This window comes from Salmo trutta, chromosome 3 (assembly GCF_901001165.1).
Source record: "Salmo trutta chromosome 3, fSalTru1.1, whole genome shotgun sequence".
Classification (NCBI taxonomy): Eukaryota; Metazoa; Chordata; class Actinopteri; order Salmoniformes; family Salmonidae; genus Salmo; species Salmo trutta.
The window spans coordinates 51944175-51964568 of record NC_042959.1 but is presented as its reverse complement, the minus strand read 5'-3'; the positions used below and the strand labels follow the sequence as shown (position 1 = coordinate 51964568).

Genomic DNA, 20394 nt, shown 5'->3' with positions numbered 1-20394 from the left:
ATACCTGTCTGGGCTTGCAGTCTACAAATGATTTGTAATTATGTTCCGGCCCCCTGACCATCCACTCAATATTTTTTTTTAATCTACAGTAGTTGATGATCGCTGCCCTACTTCATGGTTTATTCATTTGGATGGTATTCCTGCATTTCACTCTATTACTATTCGAGTATACGAGTATATGAAAGGATATAAGATCGTGTTGGGGCTCAGAAATGTAACCACTACGAGACAATCCAATAGATCAGATTGAAATTTAAGCGACTGAGTGGATAAAACGAAAGTGAAGACATGTTCTGATGGGCCGAAGTCGAACTCTGTAAAAAAAAGGGTCTGAGGGAGTCATCTGGTAAAGACAGTCTCTTAATTTGTAGCTGTGATCCTTAGCTTCGCCTTTCCAGGGTCAGATGACTTTAATCCAAAGAGAAGTGTTCAAAGAGACCCCAGTAGGTGGACAGATCAAAGAATCGCAATACCAGCCAAGGTCCGTGTTCTTTAATACTGCATTTCCTGGGAATCAAACACTACTCTGCCATACCCCCCACGTCTCAAAGAAAGATGGGAGAGGTTTGGGGAAATGTAAGGATGAGAGAAGAATGATTCTCCCGTGGCAATTCTTTGATATATGATTTGAGGAACATAAAATAATGCAATTTTCTAGAAACGATAAGAGAGATAGGGAGCTGGATGTTGAAGTTGCTACAAGTGTATTTTGCTACAATGTGGAAAAGTAGTTTGAGTTTAGAGACTTGTTTAATATACACTTTAAAATACAATCCTCTCTTAGGAAGTCGGAACATAAGATGGACTGGTAAAGTAAGTCACCTGGTTTTCACAACAAGGCCGAAACACATTGGGATATAAGCTACATTTGAGAATACATTTATTTTGATGGATGGAAATAAATGCCATCTGAAATTGAACAGCGCACATCACTTTCGAAGCCAAAGTCGTGTAGCAATACCCAGCCACTGAGGTAATAAAGAGGGAATCTCTGACTTAATCAATCTTCGGATTTGGCAACAGCCTGGACTTAAGAAGCCACATTATTCCATCCTGAGATTCTGCATCCGTTTTCACAAGGGTCTTCTGTAGCTACTTCTCTGTTCTTCTTTCTCCCTCGTTCTCTTACTATCTTCTCTCTCTCCTCTCTCTCTGAATGTCTGTCACTCTCGTTTCTCTTCCTCTCTGCAGTCTCTCCATCTTTCTCCCTGACTCTCTCTTTCTCTGTCCTTCTATCCTTCTCTCTCCCGCTGTCTGCTACTTTCGCTCTCTTTCTCTTTTTCACTCTAAAAACAAAGGTACCCCAGACGAGATAGATCGTACGTGAGGGGCATGTGAAATCCACTCAGACAACTGAGCATTATAATGTCATGCACCCTTAAAGGTTAATACAGGCTGTTCCCATGCAATAGACTTAAGCCTTTGATGATAACCAATTCATTTCATAGAGATAGTGGCGCAGTTGAAGGGAATTGATGCCACTGGGGATAGCCTCTCTCTCTCTTCCCTCTCCCCTACTTGTTCTCTTTCTCCTCCTCTCTCTTTCAAATCAAATCAAATCAAATTGTATTTGTCACATGCACCGAATACAACAGGTGTAGACCTTACAGTGAAATGCTTACTTACAAGCCCTTGACCAACAATGCCATTTTAAGAAAATACCTAAAATACCTAATCACATTTTATTTATTTTTTTAAATGAAAAAATACTAAAAACAATAATACAAAAAAAAATCCTCTCTCTCTCCTGGTTTCCTCTTTAGCAACAGCTTTGTCCATCTTTCACACTGTAAAAAATGGGACGACGCTGCTGTTCATCTGAAGTGCTTTTACTGATTGGAATGATTTGAAAATTACGCTTTAGTTCGTTCCACCTATTCTATTAAATTTGTCTGAAATCAAATAACTAATTCGACAGATTAATGTGATTTTTTAAAATTGAATAAAGGTTCTAACAGCGGTGGGACAATGTAGCGGTGGCAGCCTATCAGAAGAGTTTGAGGCGTAGCATATTGGGGGTGTGGCTTTCAGTTTGTTCTTTTTGCCCACCCGTGAGGGTAAATGTAATTCCAGTTAATTTAGTATATTGTATTCTTCTTCATTCTACCTTGTCAGCATCTGTAATGATAATTGCGTAAGTGCGATGGGTCCCCCACAACACCCACAGCCTGACAGCGCTGCGGCGCCTAGGGCGTTGCGCCTAGGGGAGGCATCTCCTCTGGGCCCCGACGGACAGAACGGTAATTGATTCAGAGGAGCAGGAGGAGGTGAGCTTGATAAGGACTCACCCCGTTCCTGTACAAAGGACCAAAGACAGCCTTTTTAAAAAAGTGACTTTTTAACATGTTTTTCTTGTCTTAAAAATGTTTTACCTTTGTTAAATCATTTGTACACATTTTAAATCATTTTTACAGGATTTGATGGTTTTTTTTACAAGAAAAAGTACTTTTATCCTATTGTTTTTAACAACATGTACTTTTTAACAAATATAAATGTAATATTCAAATGCTGTTTTTATGCTTTTATGCAGTTTTTATGTGTATAAAATGATGTACAAACATATGAGCTGTTTTTAAAGGAAATGCAACAATGAAACTTTTCCAAAAGAAAAAGAGGTGCATGTGATACTAAAGATAAGGTAGGAAATGTTTGGTTAGGATCTTGTTGCAGCTAAATGTGACAGTCTTGTGTAGAGAACATGGAAATATTATTTATATTTATTGAACAAACTTAATTTCTTGTTTGATAGGGAATTTATTTAATTGCTTGTAACCCAATTGAGGACATTTGGATAGCTTATTCTAAACTAAAAAGTGAACTTGGAACAAGATTAAAAAATGGGTTTTATTTATGTAATTTAGCTATTTATTAGGTTTAAACAAAGGGGAAAAGTAAGTGTTGAAAGAAATAGGTTGCAACTTGAGATATACTTCGGTAATAATAAAATAAAACAGTTGGCATTGAATCACATACAGTATTCGGTCTCAACAAATGTAGTATTTTCAATTGAGAAAACCTAACTTATTTACTTGTAACCAGGAAGTCTTTTTTTTTAGGTTGATCCATTTTTTACAGTGTTTCTCTGCATACTGTATCTCCTTTTTCATCCACCTCTCTCTTGTTTCCTTCCCTCCATCTCTCTCCACTCTCACCCTGTCTCTCCACCCCTCTCTTCTCTCTCCCCCACATGGTGTCTCCTCTCCAGTCTGTGATCATGTAAATACCAGATGCAGTGGGGTCCTTGGGCCAAAGTGCTTCACACTAGGGTTCGGGCAGTCAACCAGAGAGGCCCTGAGCATGGAAGAGAGGGCTTCAATGATATTAATCCTCTGAAAATTGCCATTGGCCAGGGTAAGATTTTATCCAAACCAGACTTTCTTTAATGGAGTGCAATAGCGGTATAGTGCTGATCCAGTGCCTTCTTACAGTGATTTAGATGTGTTATCAGTGGGAAACATCTATTTTTAATGGTGGCGGCGGTGGGGGATAGATGAAAGGATGTGTCCGCATGCAATAACCCCACGCTGTACACAGACAAGCACACATACACACACACACCCCCCCCCCAGCCCCTTCAGATCTGCAATAGTCTCACCCGAGGGTTCACCAGTGGGGTACAACAGCAGCAGGGCTGACCTAGATTTTGCACACATATATAATGCAATGCGGTCGCACGTACACACACACACACAAATGCATGCACATACTCATGCACGCACGCAGGCACACACACACGCTCGAGCACACACACAAACCTGTCTGTGTTCTGTTAAACTGAAGAAGGGCAGAGAAGAAACAGCTCTTCCCTTTTAAGTATTTATTTTGTTGCTGTGTTGATTGTTTTGCACTGTTATTGTCACTACCGCTTATTTTAAATAATCTTGCTCATGATACTTTGTTTTCTACTGCGGTAAAGCTATCACTTTCTGCTAAATAACAGATTTGAAAAAAGTTAAACTACAGCATTTTTGTCAAAATTTATTTATTGACATAGCCTTGTTCTGTTCAATGTTCTCTACCTATATAGTATTATAAGTACTCTAATTCATGTTGTTGAGTAGAAAAGAATACAATATAAAAATTGCTGACACCATTCAAGTGAAGGAGGCTTCGGAAATTTAAAGCCAATTATCTCAGAAACATCTTTTTACAGATAGAACCTTAGAGCCAAGCTCTCGACTCTCTCTCTTGCCATGAAGCAGTCTAAACTTTGGGTCTGCACTACCACTCTACAACAGGGAGCCAGAATTAAACAGGTACAGGTGCGAGGGGTTTACGTCATCACATAAAGCCGTCGTCATATCACTGTTGCCATGGCTACAGCTTTCTAGCAGCTCCAGAAGGGGTGGAGGAATGACTGACAGCTGTGACAGCTGTGTAATCCCACCGGCCCCTCTCTGGAAAAACACAATCTTCATTAAAGCCCAGCCACTCAGCCTTGCCGTCCGCCACAGATCCACCAACCAAGAGAGATGAAGACAGGGAGAGATGGGAATGGAGTGGGAGGACTGAATGTGGATTCGTAGAGCCAGCACTTGATTAGGATTATTATGACATATAGAAATGGAGGGAGGTTTCAGGTACAGAGGGCTCGGGCTGTCTTATTTCTGAGCCCAGATGAAGGCACAGACGGAGGCATGGTGAAAGACGCAAGATTTGTAGCTCAAATAAATTACAAACAGTCCAGTATTGTTTGAAATCTCTAATAACCAACCAGCTGAGAGTTCAGAGGTGATGAATGGAATGGAATTGCAATGGTGATGCTCACTGGAGACATATGACAGATACAGATGGTTTAATAGCCAGTACATTAGTGGATAGAGCCATGGATAAAAACAGGCCTCACCCTTGTAATCAGTCGTGTTTGGTCCATGTCTCCGTGACAAATGTCATCACAGAGGTCAGCACCGACTCATGTCATCCCTCATTATCTTGGTCTCTATGACATGCACTGTCACAAGCGTCGAAAGGATTAGACCAAGGCACAGCGTGTTGAGTGCTCATCTTGAATCTTTAATGAGAAACACTTTACAAAATAACAAACGACCAACAGCTCCGTCAGGTACAATAACTAAACGGAAAATAAACAACCACAAAACCCAAAGAAAAACAGGCTGCCTAAGTATGGCTTCCAATCAGAGACAACGAAAGACACCTGCCTCTGATTGGAAACCATACTCGGCCACACATGGGAAATTAAACATAGAAACAGAAAACTAGAACAAATTCCCCTAGAAACAAACCAACCCCAAAACACACAAAACAACCCCCCTGCCACGCCCTGACCATTCTACTATGGCAAAATGACCCTTTTCACTGGTCAGGACGTGACATGCACGTACATCATCATACTGTGTTCATCCTAGGTATTAGTTGTAGTCGCTGTTATTTAGAAATTAGTCATTGTCCAAGTTATTATTGACAATAATAGCCACTTGTATCATTGTAGAACGGACAAAACAATCAAATCAGATATCCAAAATAACAAGTTATCATTTACCATAGACAAGTGAGACAAACTGCTTATATGACCGAAGAGAGTATAGCGAGAAAACCCTGTGGCACATTCATGAGGATTTCCTAAAAGATTCTAGAGAGGTCAAATGTGCCATGATGAATTACAGTGCCCTGTGATGCCTGGCTGCAGGTTTGCTTCATGACTTCTCATAGAGGCCTGTGTAGCGACAACACAAATGATACCTTCTGATAAAGGTTTTCCATTGTGTCAATAGCAAATTGTTGTGGTTTCACTGGTTTGTGTGCGTAATTTGTATAAAATACAGTTTAAGTCGGAGGTTTACATACAGTCGTGGCGAAAGGTTTTGAGAATGACACAAATATTAGTTTTCACAAAGTCTGCCGCCTCAGTTTGTATGATGGTAATTTGCATATACTCCAGAATGTTATGAAGAGTGATCAGATGAATTGCAATTAATTGCAAAGTCCCTCTTTGCCATGCAAATGAACTGAATCCCCCCAAAACATTTCCACTGCATTTCAGCCCTGCCACAAAAGGACCAGCTGACATCATGTCAGTGATTCTCTCGTTAACACAGGTGTGAGTGATGATGAGGACAAGGCTGGAGATCACTCTGTCATGCTGATTGAGTTCAAATAACAGACTGGAAGCTTCAAAAGGAGGGTGGTGCTTGGAATCATTGTTCTTCCTCTGTCAACCATGGTTACCTGCAAGGAAACACGTGCCGTCATCATTGTTTTGCACAAAAAGGGCTTCACAGGCAAGGATATTGCTGCCAGTAAGATTGCACCTAAATCAACCATTTATCGGATCATCAGGAACTTCAAGGAGAGCGGTTCAACTGTTGTGAAGAAGGCTTCAGAGCGCCCAAGAAAGTCCAGAAAGCGCCAGGACCGTCTTCTAAAGTTGATTCAGCTGTGGGATCGGGGCAACACCAGTACAGCGCTTGCTCAGGAATGGCAGCAGGCAGGTGTGAGTGCATCTGCACACACAGTGAGGCGAAGACTTTTGGAGGATGGCCTGGTGTCAAGAAGGGCAGAAAAGAAGCCACTTCTCTCCAGGAAAAACATCAGGGACAAACTGATATTCTGCAAAAGGTACAGGGATTGGACTACTGAGGACTGGGGTAAAGTCATTTTCTCTGATGAATCCCCTTTCCGACTTTGGGGCATCCGGAAAAAAGCTTGTCCGGAGAAGACAAGGTGAGCGCTACCATAAGTCCTGTGTCATGCCAACAGTAAAGCATCCTGAGACCATTCATGTGTGGAGTTGCTTCTCAGCCAAGGGAGTGGGCTCACTCACACTTTTGTCTAAGAACACAGCCATGAATAAAGAATGGTACCAACACATTCTCCGAGAGCAACTTCTCCCAACCATCCAGGAACAGTTTGGTGACGAACAATGCCTTTTCCAGCATGATGGAGCACCTTGCCATAAGGAAAAAGTGATAACTAAGTTGCTCGGGGAATAAAACATCAACATTTTGGGTCCATGGCCAGGAAACTCCCCAGACATTAATCCCATTGAGAACTTGTGGTCAATCCTCAAGAGGCGGGTGGACAAACAAAAACCCACAAATTCTGGCAAACTCCAAGCATTGATTATGCAAGAATGGGCTGTCATCAGTCAGGATGTGGCCCAGAAGTTAACTGACAGCATGCCAGGGCGGATTGCAGAGGTCTTGAAAAAGAAGGGTCAACACTGCAAATATTGGCTCTTTGCATCAACTTCATGTAATTGTCAATAAAAGCCTTTGACACTTATGAAATGCTTGTAATTATACTTCAGTATTCCATAGTAACATCTGACAAAATTATCTAAAGACACTGAAGCAGCAAACTTTGTGGAAATCAATATTTGTGTCATTCTCAAAACTTTTGGCCACGACTGCACACCATAGCAAAATACATTAAACTCAGTCTTTCACAATTCCTGACATTTAATCCTAGTAAAAATTCCCTGTCTTAGGTCAGTTAGGACCACCACTTTATTTTAAGAATGTGAAATGTCAGAATAATAGTAGAGAGAATGATTTATTTCAGCTTTTATTTCTTTCATCACATTTCCAGTGGGTCAGAAGTTTACATACACTCAAATAGTATTTGGTAGCATTGCCTTTAAATTGTTTAACTTGGGTCAAACACTTCAGGTAGCCTTCCACAAGCTTCTGACAATACGTTGGGTGAATTTTGGCCCATTCCTCCTGACACAATTGTTGTAACTGAGTCAGGTTTGTAGGCCTCCTTGCTCGCACACGCTTTTTCAGTTTCGCCCACAAATTTTCTATTGGATTGAGGTCAGGGCTTTGTGATGGCCACTCCAATACCTTGACTTTGTTGTCCTTAAGCCATTTTGCCACAACTTTAGAAGTATGCTTGGAGTCATTGTCCATTTGGAAGACCCATTTGTGACCAAGCTTTAACTTCCTGACTGATGTCTTGAGATGTTGCTTCAATGTATCTGCATAATCTTCCTCCCTCATGATGCCATCTATTTTGGGAAGTGCACCAGTCCCTCCTGCAGCAAAGCACCCCCACAACATGCTTCACGGTTGGGATGGTGTTCTTCGGCTTGTAAGCCTCCCCCTTTTTCCTCCAAACATAACGATGGACATTATGGCCAAACAGTTCTATTTTTGTTTCATCAGACCAGAGGATATTTCTCCAAAAATTACAATCTTTATCCCCATGTGCAGTTGCAAACTGCACACTTTTTATGGCAGTTTTGGAGCAGTGGCTTCTTTCTTGCTGAGCGGCCTATCAGGTTATGTCGATATAGGACTCGTTTTACTGCGGAAATAGATACGTTTGTACCGGTTTCCTCCAGCCTCTTCACAAGGACCTTTGCTGTTGTTCTGGGATTGATTTGCACTTTTTTGCATCAAAGTACGTTCATCTCTAGGAGACAGAATGCGTCTCCTTCCTGAGCGGTATGACAACTGCGTGGTCCCATGGTGTTTTACTTGCGTACTATTGTTTGTACAGACAAACGTGGTACCTTCAGGCGTTTGGAAATTGCTCCCAAGGATGAACCAGACTTGTGGAGGTCTCCATTTTTTCTGAGGTCTTGGCTGATTTCTTTTGATTTTCCCATGATGTCAAGCAAAGTGGAGCTGAGTTTGAAGGTAGGCCTTGAAATACATCCACAGGTACACCTCCAATTGACTCAGATGATGTCAATTAGTCTATCAGAAGCTTCTAAAGCCATGACATCATTTTCTGGAATTTTCCAAGCTGTTTATTAAAGGCTCAGTCAACTTAGTGTATGTGAACGTCTGAACCACTGGAATTGTGATACAGTGAATTATAAGTGAAATAATCTGTCTGTAAACAATTGTTGGAAAAATGACTTGTGTCATGCACAAAGTAGATGTCCTAACCAACTTGCCAAAAACTATAGTTTGTTAACAATACATTTGTGGAGTGGTTGAAAAACATTTTTTTTTAAGTTTTAAAGACTCCAACCTAAGTGTATGTAAACTTCTGACTTCAACTGTTTGTAATTTCTGAGTCTAACAGGTTCCGATTGTCCAAACCGCCAAAAGATGACAAAGTTTAATTTGCAGATGGTCTGATAGCACAGTGAATGTTTTGATAGGACTGAGAGAAGCATACAATTACGTTGCTGCTTAGACTGTGTAATCACAATGTTATACTTTCTCTAATATGAAAAATAAGAGCAAAGAAATACACCAAGATAATTGAAAATGATTATCTGATATATAATTTCAGTTCATATTAATCCCACAGATAGTTCCCCTTCGACACTGGAATAATTGTTTTAAATGTTGGTTGAGCCCTAAGCCTCTTTTCATAACACTCTCTTATCAGTCATACAACTTTTGAAGAAATCCATAAAAATCTAGTTACACCAAGTTACTGTAACAATGTTCTGGAAATATTCGTGAAAAACAGAGGGAGAAAGTAAAGGGAGAGAACAGAAGATAGCAGATCCCTCACCCTGAATCTATCACGTGTTTGTAGTGAGCTATAAGTGGAAGTGTGATCTACAGGAATACTCTTCCTGCATTCCTAAAACCCATGCATGAGCTATTAGCAAGGGGTTAGAGGCGCAAAAGCCAGTGAACGCATCTCTCTGTAGGTGTGGATGTGGAGTTGCTAGTGCACGTGTGTGCATGCGCGTGTACATGCATGTATGGTAGAGCATGTGTGTGAGCGAATGCCAGAGACCTGGTGTGAAGTGCCATGCGTGAGTCCTGGACACATGCCCAACACCCACGTGAGCCAGGAAAGAGGGAGTGTGGAAACAGAGAGAATGGATGGATGGATTAATAGAGGAAAAGGAGAGGAGGAGGAGGAGGAGGAGGTGCAGAGGCAAGGCTGCCAGCTCCCCAACACATTGACAGTTGAATGGATGGATGGACGGATGGATGGATAGATGGATGGAGGGAGGGATTACGGAGGAGAAAAACCTCAAGAAAGAGCAATGAATCAGCCATGCAGAATAGATACTGTAGATTTATAAATGAATGGATACCAGAGAATTAGAGTGAACGAGTGGAGAAGCCAGAGGAGGGATCTAGCTAGCAAGGGAGCCTGAGCAGCCCTGTGTGTTGACCAGGCCCTGTGTGCCCTGCCCTGCCCTGCCCCGCCATGGCTCTGCTCTGCTCTGCCTGGGGCCATCTGCTGTCCTCGCTCTAATCCAAGGGATTGTCACAAGTGATTAGCCCGTGCATGTGTGAAATTGACATTAAAGATGGTAGTACCGTGGGGAAGGACCCTACAAGCCTCACATCTCAGACACCAACAGTTCTTCCTGTACAAACACCATCTTAAAAGAGCTAGCTGGCCAGGGATTCATGTCCCAGTATCACCAAGACAAGGTTAAAGAGTGGCTAAACAGAGGCCCAGCCGGGTTCAACTGTATGTTGCAGAGTGTTTTTTAAGCATACGGGATCTGCTTGCTACGGTTCGGTTAGAGCTACAGTAGCACTTGAGAACTGACAATTGTTGTCAGCTAACCACTTGACGGACAGTTCAGCATCCTACCTCAACACTTATAACCAATATGCAAAGCAACACTTCAGTACTAGATACTGTGGAATTATTGTATAACACATGTGTAATACATGCCTGTGGTTCTCACTGGTAACCATATTATCATCATATTCCATTCCGGCAGGCGGCAGCTGAGATGGTCCTTCATTCTCATGCAATGTCTGACCCAGGAGGCTTGTAGTGTATGATTCCACTACCATAGATTAAATCAATCTGTATTTACACATGATTACACGGAGTATATTAATTCACCCTGGGATCATTGAAATAATGAAAGCAAATATTATCTTGTGCAATATAGTAGGCCTTCATTACTTTGTATATCCATTGCAGCCTAGCAAAGAATAGATTTTCAATTACATTTCCACCACGTCATTGGTAATATGATACAAATAAGATAAGTAAAACCGAAACCAACACAAATGTATAAAAACGTAATCAAATACGGTACATCGTTGGGCCTGTGACGCGGTACGATGCAGTCAATGCCGTAAATGAACCCATCACGGAACTAAAACTACATTTCCCACAACATTCCAATGCAATGAACACACAAGTCGTGCTCATCCTGAAGTAATACAACTGAGCAGAGCTGAGGGATGGGTGGATGGAGTGATGAATGGACGGACGGACGGATGAGCGGATGGACGGATATTTCTCCACTTCTCCACAGTATGCCTTTATTACCATCAGCAGAGCAGAGCTGTGTGGACAAGAAACTCGTCTCACCAAAGGAAACGCCACTGCTCCCTCTCAGAGAGCCCATTCTCCTCTCAACCCACTGAAGCTGCCTTATTGCTTCCCACAGGAGATGACAGTCTGTTTCGAATGCCACTCCCAGAGTCTAAATAGCATGTGTCCCCGACGTATCCACTGACTGAATGAGAAGAGTTCACCATGTTTCTGCTTTGACCCAGTATGGCGGAAGTAGTTGTCAGTCAAGGTACTGGGAGGACACGACCCTATGTCCCCGCACGATGTGTCCCCCTCGTCGCCTGTCTCCCCTCCTCCTCTTTGAGGGGGCACTTGAGAAGATTAATAGGAAAGTATAGGTCGGTCTATTCAATCATACACTCATCCCTTTAAATTGATAGAGCTTAAACAGCAGTCAAGGGATAGACTTTCATCAGAATTCTATAATATCCCACAATTTATCATCTAATATTACCATTAATCTGCTTACTCTCACCATACAAACACTACTATATACAAAGTAATAAATACCAGTAAATACACATGAAATACATTTATGACCTAGCAACCGTTTAAATATCATATGTTGTGAGCCGTTGGAATATTGCAGAATATTGTGTAAATGTGCAAATCCTCTTAAATCACTATAAATACAGTTTTGGGTATAAAGTGTAATCTGTAATCCGTTATATCAGTAATGATCAGGTCTTAGTGGTAACTCTAGATTAAAGGTAGACTCAGCGATATGACGTAGATGCAGAAAGTACATAACATAGTGGGTCTATTTCCGCAACAACTGAGAGCGTTGAAGCGCGAGGCTCAACCTCTCCGTTGTTTTGGGTCCGTGGCCACTACGCTGTGACGCGAACCCGCGAAGCGAACCCGCGAAGCGAACCCGCGAAGCGAACGCGTGCACATGCGCAGATACTGTGTGTGACCGTGGGAGAGCGAAGTCTTGCACCTTGCTCATCACAATCTATGTCGAGCTGCTCGTGGCAACGTCATTTCGCTGAGTCTACCGTTAAACAAACTCTTGTGCTCCCTGGCCTGCACACTGCTGCATCTACGTGGGACTGGACAGCTTTAGGATACAGCTTAATTTGCTCATGCAACATATAGGTGTAAAATAACCCCCCAATGTGGGTCAAAAGAAGAGATTTTGATCACAGTGCCAAGTATACTACCGGTTCTCTATGAATCTCTATCATCAAACAAGTTTCTATGTGATGAAATAACTGTAGGGTTCAAAGGTGCTGTTACAAATGTTACAACTGGGGCAAAACAGCTTGGATCTTGAAATCAACCCCAAACCACTCATCTTGATACGAAACTTTGAAATGTTTCAGCCTCCCTTTCAAAGGCAGAAATCTGCTGACGCTGTGTGTAAGTTGTATTGCTGTTGTTGCCGCACTCCAGAAATATAAATACACCGTGGGCTGCAGTGCTGCTGAGTGCTCAGTTTCCAATCTGGATATGAGACCGGTCACACACTATTGCTTCAGTTATCGCCCATTAGATCCAAACTGAAAAATGGAATATACAAGAACAACACTTGCGTGCCACGATCTCCAACTCCCAAGGAAATCACCTTCATTTATTCATAGACTAAATATGCAGCCTGTTGCTCTGGGTCTTAAAGAGTGGCCAGCCAATTCTATCACAGAAGCTGGTATGCCCCCAGGTACTATTGTAATGAGGGTCAACATGGGTCATATTAAAATGCAGTCACTAAAATGAAGCTGGGCTCCGTAGGGATACATTCAATTGGGATGTTGCCAGAGATATCCCCCATGGCCATATCTCCAGACAGTATCTTTACTGAGGCAGCTAGATGTGGGCTTGTTTCCTGCCGGAAGGCACTTGTCGATCTCCAACACTGTACATTCAGATGATAGTACAAGGCTATTAAAAACCAGGCCTTAATGTTTTTTCAGTACTGCTGTTTTTTTTCCTGGCAGTTCATTGATTGACTGATTGATTTCTTAATTGATTGGCCAGATAGTCCACTCTCCTGGAGTCCGAGGTCTGAGTCAGATCCTGAATAGAGAGGAAGGAAGAACACCAGTCGCTCTATGGATCTTGGCCCGGGTTTGAATTACCCTGGTCTAGTGGAAGTATGGGAGAGTGGGACATGCTGCGCTTGTTTGACCATGATAATGACCTTAGGTTATGGTATTGAGCTTCTGACCTTTTCCCGCATATGCTTTCCAGGCAGGCTGTTCACTCTAATACGTACTACACTACATGACCAAAAGTATGTGGACACCTGCTCGTCAAACACCTCATTCCAAAATCATGGGCATTAATATGCAGTTGGTCCCCCCATTGCCGCTATAACAGCCTCCACTTTTCTGGGGAGGCTTCCCACTACATGTTGGAACATTGCTGCGGGGACTTGCTTCCAGTCAGCCACAAGAGCATTAGTGAGGTCGGGCACTGATATTGGGTGATTAGGCCTGGCTCACAGTCAGTGTCCCAATTCGTCCCAAAGGTGTTCGATGGGGTTGTGGTCAGAGCTTTGTACAGGCCAGTCAAGTTCTTCCACACCAATCTCGACAAAACATTTCTGTATGGACCTCGCTTTGTGCACGGGGGCCTTCGTCAAACGAGCCGTCCCCAAACTGTTGCCACAAAGTTGGAAGCACAGAATCGTCTAGAGTGTCATTGTATGCTTTAGCGTTAAGATTTCCCTTCACTGGAACTAAGGGGCCGAACCATGAAGAACAGCCCCAGACCATTATTCATCCTCCACCAAACTTTACAGTTGGCACTATGCATTCAAGCAGGTAAAGTTCTCCTTGCACCCGCTAAACCCAGATTGGTCCGTTGGACTACCAGAAGGTGAAGCGTGATTCATTACTCCTGAGAACGCGTTACCGCTGCTCTGGAGTCCAATGGCGGCGAGCTTTACACCACTCCAGCCGACGCTTGGCATTGTGCATGATGATCTTAGGTATGTGTGCGGCTGTTCGTCAATGGAAACCGATTTCATGAAGCTCCCGACGAACAGTTCTTGTGCTGATGTTGCTTCCAGGGACAGTTTGAATCTTGGTAGTGACTGTTGCAACCGAGGACAGACAATTTCTACGCGCTATGCGCTTCAGCACTCGGCGGTTCAGTTCTGTGAGCTTGTGTGGCCTACCACATCGCTGAGCCGTTGTTGCTCCTAGACATTTTCACTTCACAATAACAGCACTTACAGTTGACCGGGGAAGAAATTTGACAAACTGTCTTGTTGGAAAGGTGGCACCCTATGACGGTGCCACGTTGAAAGTCACTGAGCTCTTCAGTAAGGCCATTCTACTGCCAGTGTTTGTCTATGGAGATTGCATGGCTGTGTGCTCAATTTTATATATCTGTCAGCAACAGGTCTGGCTGAAATAGCCAAATCCACTGATTTGAAAGGGTGTCCACATACTTTTGTATATATAGTGTATGTTGTCATAGCAGGTGGTTGGGACTGGGAGAGCCGCTAACAGCTAGGTCGGGTGACATCCCTCACTGCTGGAGCCATCGTTAGGTGGAAATGTATTCAGTAACAATGGCCTGTCAGTGCTCTTCACACTGGCCCATCTCATTGAGGGATGACATCAGTCCAGCATCATGGTTACACATACAGTAGCTTCAGTATGTCCACAACACTACAAATGGAGTAGTGGGCTACTAGGTTCATTTGTCTTCTGAGTTGCAAGGTCAACAAACATTCACAGATATACATGCACATCTACATTTCCTTCCTAGAAACCCACATATTGACACAAGCGGTTGCGAGGCGGGCCAACGGTGTGTCGTCTGTAGGCCTATAGGCAGGGCTCCATTTTGCAACCTTTGACTTGGCTGTGTGAGTTAAAAATCGGACGCACTGGTGTGAGATGCAGATTCTAGCATCTAGCTGGTCACCGCGATCAAAACATCCTATTTGTTAGGTGGCTAAAACCAGGAATTTGTTCAACAGTAAAGTGCATTATCCTCACGATTCCTGTAATAAACGTGCCTGCCCTGCAGCTGTGCCTGCCTGTTTCGCTGGCACCGGCTGCTGTAATGAGCGAGCCTCTCACACTCTCTCTCCCCTCTCGCGTGCCCCTCGTGATTGTATGACATTTCAAAATGCAATTGCGGGGAAAAAAGACAACAACTTCGCAAGCAATTTGTTTTCCATATTAAAGAGAGGGTCTCAGCTTTTTATTTCTCAATGATCATTACTGAGCTCAAAGCACACTGTTTTACAGTCAAGATAGAGTGACCTGGTCAGTCTATGTCATGGAAAGTGCAGGCGTTCCTATTGTTTTGTACACTCAGTGTAGCTAATGTGTTTTGAGCTTCCACTTCTTCAGGTGGTGAATTAGCACCGATTTCATTTGGCCTATATATAATATTAGTGCACATACAGACGAAGGCAAATGAATCTCTATTGAACAAACCCAATTTTGACAGTCAAATATAACAAAAATAGCCTAATTGTCAACCCAAAATTCGTGGCAATCACTGCATATCCAAATACATTGAACTCCTGCTTGGACATGTTAGCTGTTAACAACGTTTTTATTAAATACCATCTCAGTAGTCTATTATACTTGTTAATAAAGCATTGTGAATCACTTTATAATTACTTTATAAGGTGATGACTCAAATGTACTCTATTGTTTGACGTTGCGGGGGGGGGGTTTAGTCTGTACTGGAGCCCTGACAGGTGTTGGCTGAAAGAAGTTAAAATCAATCATCAGAATTAGCGATAACCATGCACGTTTCAGGTGGCTAATAGGTCTAGGGGAGGAAAACGTGGTGTAAACCATGAGTAGGCCAGAGAGAGAGAGCCAGTCTGGTAAAAGGGGATTGGGATGATCAGAAGTCAGGGACGATGCCTACGTAATCTGAATAATCTGTTTCCCAGTGACAGATTAGGACCTGGAGAAGCGCAAAGGGGAACGTTGGAGATGCGTCAGGCTCTCCTGCTGGGTTGTGCTGTAACACAGAGAATAGTTCTGAACCACACGGATGAACATCTCTACTGTCAATGTCAATGGTTTTTTGAACATTTATTTAACTAGGCAAGTCAGTTAAGAACAAATTCTTATTTTACAATGATGGCCTACCCCAGCCAAACCTTCCCCTAACCCCTAACCCAGCTGGGCTAATTCTGCACCGCCTTATGGGACTCCCAATCACAGCCAGTTGTGATACAGCCCAGGATCGAACCAGGGTCTGTAGTGATGCCTCTAGCACAGAGGTGCAGTGCCTTAGACCGCTGAGCCACTCAGGAGCCCTTTGTAAAGCCCTTTGTAATGTATTCATGCTTCCCTACAACACAGCAGGACATTTGCCAACTGCATTTCTACATCATTACAAATTGATTGGTGGTATTCAAATTATATTGGTGAATAGTTGATATGATGTCACAAATGAAGATATCTCTTCACATTGGAAGAGTCACACCAAACACTGTTGGTTTGATGGTGTCATACCAGTACAAGCCAGGACAGTTGGAGTATCCTCATTTAAATCCCATGGTGTCAGAGTGAGAGTTCAAGGAGTGGGGTAGCGTAGTACAAAAGCCTCATTTGCTGTGGAGGTGTGTACTCCAGGTTGATCTCTGGCCTTGAACGTGACCCACAGTCACACTGTACACACACTGATAATTGCCTTGGCCTCTGATGGGCATACATGCTGGTGCAATCCTGACAGTTCCACCCTACAGACTACAGCAGTACTGCCACTTCACTAACGGAAACTAATGAAGCGCACACAGCACCAAACTGCGAAAGGAATTCCACCCACTGTGTGTGTTTCTGTGACTGTGTGTGTGTGTGTATGTGTGTGTGTTTGTGACTGTGTGTGTGTGTGTGTGTGTGTGTGTGTGTGTGTGTGTGTGTGTGTGTGTGTGTGTGTGTGTGTGTGTGTGTGTGTGTGTGTGTGTGTAAGTGAGTGATAGCGAGGATAGAAATAACTGTGTCATAGAGAGCCATAAACCCTCCAAGGATCTCTTCAAGGCTTGTAACACTACTATACTTTACCATATTATCCTCCTACTCCTTCACAATCTCCTCATTATTGTCCACATCAATATAATCATCATCATCATAATTGCCTTCATTAACCTTATTCTCAACAGGTTGCTCCTCCTCCATCACCTCATCATCATTGTCATCATCAACCTTATCTTCTTCAATAACATCATTATCAAGACTGTTGGCAGCCAGTGCCTGTTTTCACTTTGTCATTTAAATAGAACCTTCCAGAGGGAAATATCCCTGGATTCTCTGCACCTCTAAACATAGATCATATTTTCATAGAAGCCAATAAAAGCAACGTGAGCCAATTCCCTATAGTTTGAAGACAGGGCTGTCTTTCAGTAACTCATCATTATGCAAACATCACAGCAGCATTTGTCACCAGAATATTCCCTCCACTGACTGCACTCACTGAAATGTGCACAAACATAATCATATTTTATGAAAAGAGCTGAAATGCAAAAAAAGTGGTATGCAAAGATATCACATTTGAGTCATTTAGCAGACACTCTTATTCAGAACAACTAACAGTAGTGAATGCATACATTTTTAATACTGGTCACCTAGTGGGAATTGAACCCAAACCCTGGCCTTGCAAGCACTGTGTGCCAACAACTGAGCCACAAGGGTCACATTTTGATAAAAAGCGCTTGAAATCCCAGAAATAAATTGCTCTACTGTAGGTTATCTCCAAGCTCCGTGGCATCGCCAAACCAAAGAAGAAAAATATTTTTTTTTGTTTTTATTCTACAATTGTAAAACAAATAAAAACTTATATCCTAAAATCAATAGTCTTCATTTAGTTAGAAAGAACAGAAAACCTCCTAACAGAGGGTTACATATCACAGCACAGACCTAAACCCATGTGGCTATAGGCAGTATGAGGAATGTGTGTGTGTGTGTGTTTGCGTTCTTGTGTTTGTGCAGGTGTGTGTGTGTAGCGTGGGAGAGAGGGGTGCAGTAGCGTGGGAGAGTGGTGTAATCGTAATGATCTACACTGGGAAGGATCTAGCCCGACGCTCCATTTCTTAGGGCAGGGCTGCTCCCTGAAACGTCTTTCTTGAGTAAATCCCTACTCCTTTAATCTCCTTACTCAGCTACATCCTCTTTAGAGATGCAGGAGCGCGAGAGACAACGACATCCCATCGATTCAGGACTGGCGCTGGGCTGAGCTGTCCAGTGGGTTGGGAAGGGGAGGGTTATTTACCCCTCATCTAGTCCCATGAGGGGGAGGGAGGTGGTGGGTGAGGTGAGAAAGCGAAGAGTTAACTAACACCACGAAGGCCAAGGAGATTTGCCCATATATATTTAAAGACACACGTAAGTGCGTCAAGTCTCCCTGGGCATGATTATTCCTGGCTCAGATCTTCTAATTATGTTAGAGGAGCCGTACATTACTAATGCATTGCACTTGTTCATACCAGAGGTTATCAGAAAACACTCTGCAACCACCCATCCCATTTCATCTCATGTTTGCGATCAACTCCCCATTTTTTGTGTCTACTATTGTGCTCCAACACATATACACATATACAAGCTATCGTGCAACCACACACACACCCCAACCACCAATTCAGCTAAGAGACAGAAATGTAAGTAATCCAGTCAAAATGGATCAAGCCAGCTTTTGGTGCCAAATTCAATGCACTTACTAATAGACTTCTTGTGGATTTATTTTATCGTTCTCTGCCTCGTTCTCCCATGATAGCTTGTTATTCAAGACTTCTAGACTTCAGTTACAACGTGCAAACGATCAGCTTGTGAGACTAGTGGAATGGACCGGGAAAATGAGGTAATGAGATGACGAGGGTTTTAAGGACCTTGAGACCTGCTCTAATTTTTCAAAAGGTTCACAAAGAGGAAACGAGAGCAGAGAATGTCTTGTCCACAAGCTTTTTCAATACTGAATACATAGTCACCATTGACTATTGAAAACATACTCCTTGAAACACAATATTCGGCTTCGACTTCAATATCGCAGATTCTTTATTCTGATCGCCATTAAAGTCAAACAGTACAAAACAACAACCAATCTGTCCCTAAGTCTCTCATAGTACAATAGGAGTCCAGTACCTGTTTCCCAGAAGTACACAGACTTGGTGTTCTCTGCCATCTGTGTGTTAGCCCTCCAGGTACCACAGAGCAGTAGTACTGTCACCCAGAGGAATGTGCTTCCCCCTGTCCTTATGCTGGGGGTCCCTCCTGCACCCCTCCACCTCCACCCTAGCCCCATGGTCCTCTCCAGGGTCAACGTAAGTCCACACAGTCGAGAAGGTGACCGCAGGTTAAAGATAGCCCAAGACGTACACAGGTCCGACAGGCAAAAAAAAGGAATAGTGTGTGATTTGTCCCACTAGAGTAAGGGACTGGTGCTTCCTCTCCTGAAGGGCAGATCGAGAGAGTCCTCCCCTTGTCCTCTATCTCCCTCCTCTTCTCTTCTCTACTCCACTCTTCACGGGGTATTCCCAGAGGAAGGTTGTCAGTGAGAAGGGTAGAGGTCCAGGTGAACGATAGAGTCTTGCTCCTCCATGCTCTCTGGTGCTGCTGCTGTTCACTGCCGTTCCTGCCTCTGTCCTCTGGCTGTGGAGCTGTGACAGTGGCTGCGCGTCTGCAGTGGTACCTCCTCTCCTCCTCCCTCCTTTCCTCTCTCTCGCTCGCTCTCTTTCGCTCACTCACTCTCTCGCTCCCTGTCTCTCCAAGCTCCAGCTCCGTCTCTTTTTTTACACACACAGTCTCTCTCTCGCCGAGGGCACAGGGACGGACGCGTCTTCTGTTCCACTCCTCGCGAGCAGCGCTGAGAGGACAGCTGGAGACCAATGTTCACATTGAGCAGAGGAGCTATTGCAAGCAAAGCTTCCAGGATCAGAGACAGTGCAGCGCGGAGAGGGAAGAGATATAGAGGGGGGGAAGTGTGTGTGTGTGTGTGTGTGTGTGTGTGTGTGTGTGTGTGTGTGTGTGTGTGTGTGTGTGTGTGTGTGTGTGTGTGTAGACTGTGTGAGAGAGCGAGGGGGGAGTTGTAAAAGCGATCAGCGAAATCAAGCAGATATAGATTGTTGAGTGACTGGGTTTTGTCTCTGTTGTAGAGGCTTATAGTTAGCACTGCAGTGCTTCAAAACAGAACAGAACAGAATAATACCACGGTGTGCATAATATCAATTCCAGGCTCTTTGCACATAATCTATTGGGTTAGTGTGTT

The 20394-nt window shown here is 43.3% G+C and overlaps 1 protein-coding gene across 2 annotated transcripts in view; it reads right to left on the bottom strand.

The window, feature by feature from the left end:
- LOC115177928 (thrombospondin type-1 domain-containing protein 7A) overlaps positions 1–19845 on the bottom strand; it is a 98294-nt gene extending 78449 nt beyond the window's left edge. For both annotated transcript variants that reach the window (XM_029738925.1, XM_029738933.1), the window contains exon 1: positions 19272–19845. In XM_029738925.1, coding sequence (XP_029594785.1) covers positions 19272–19431 — 160 coding nt within the window. In that variant the 5' untranslated portion in view covers positions 19432–19845. The remainder of the gene's footprint in view (positions 1–19271) is intronic.
- Positions 19846–20394: the final 549 nt, after the last annotated feature.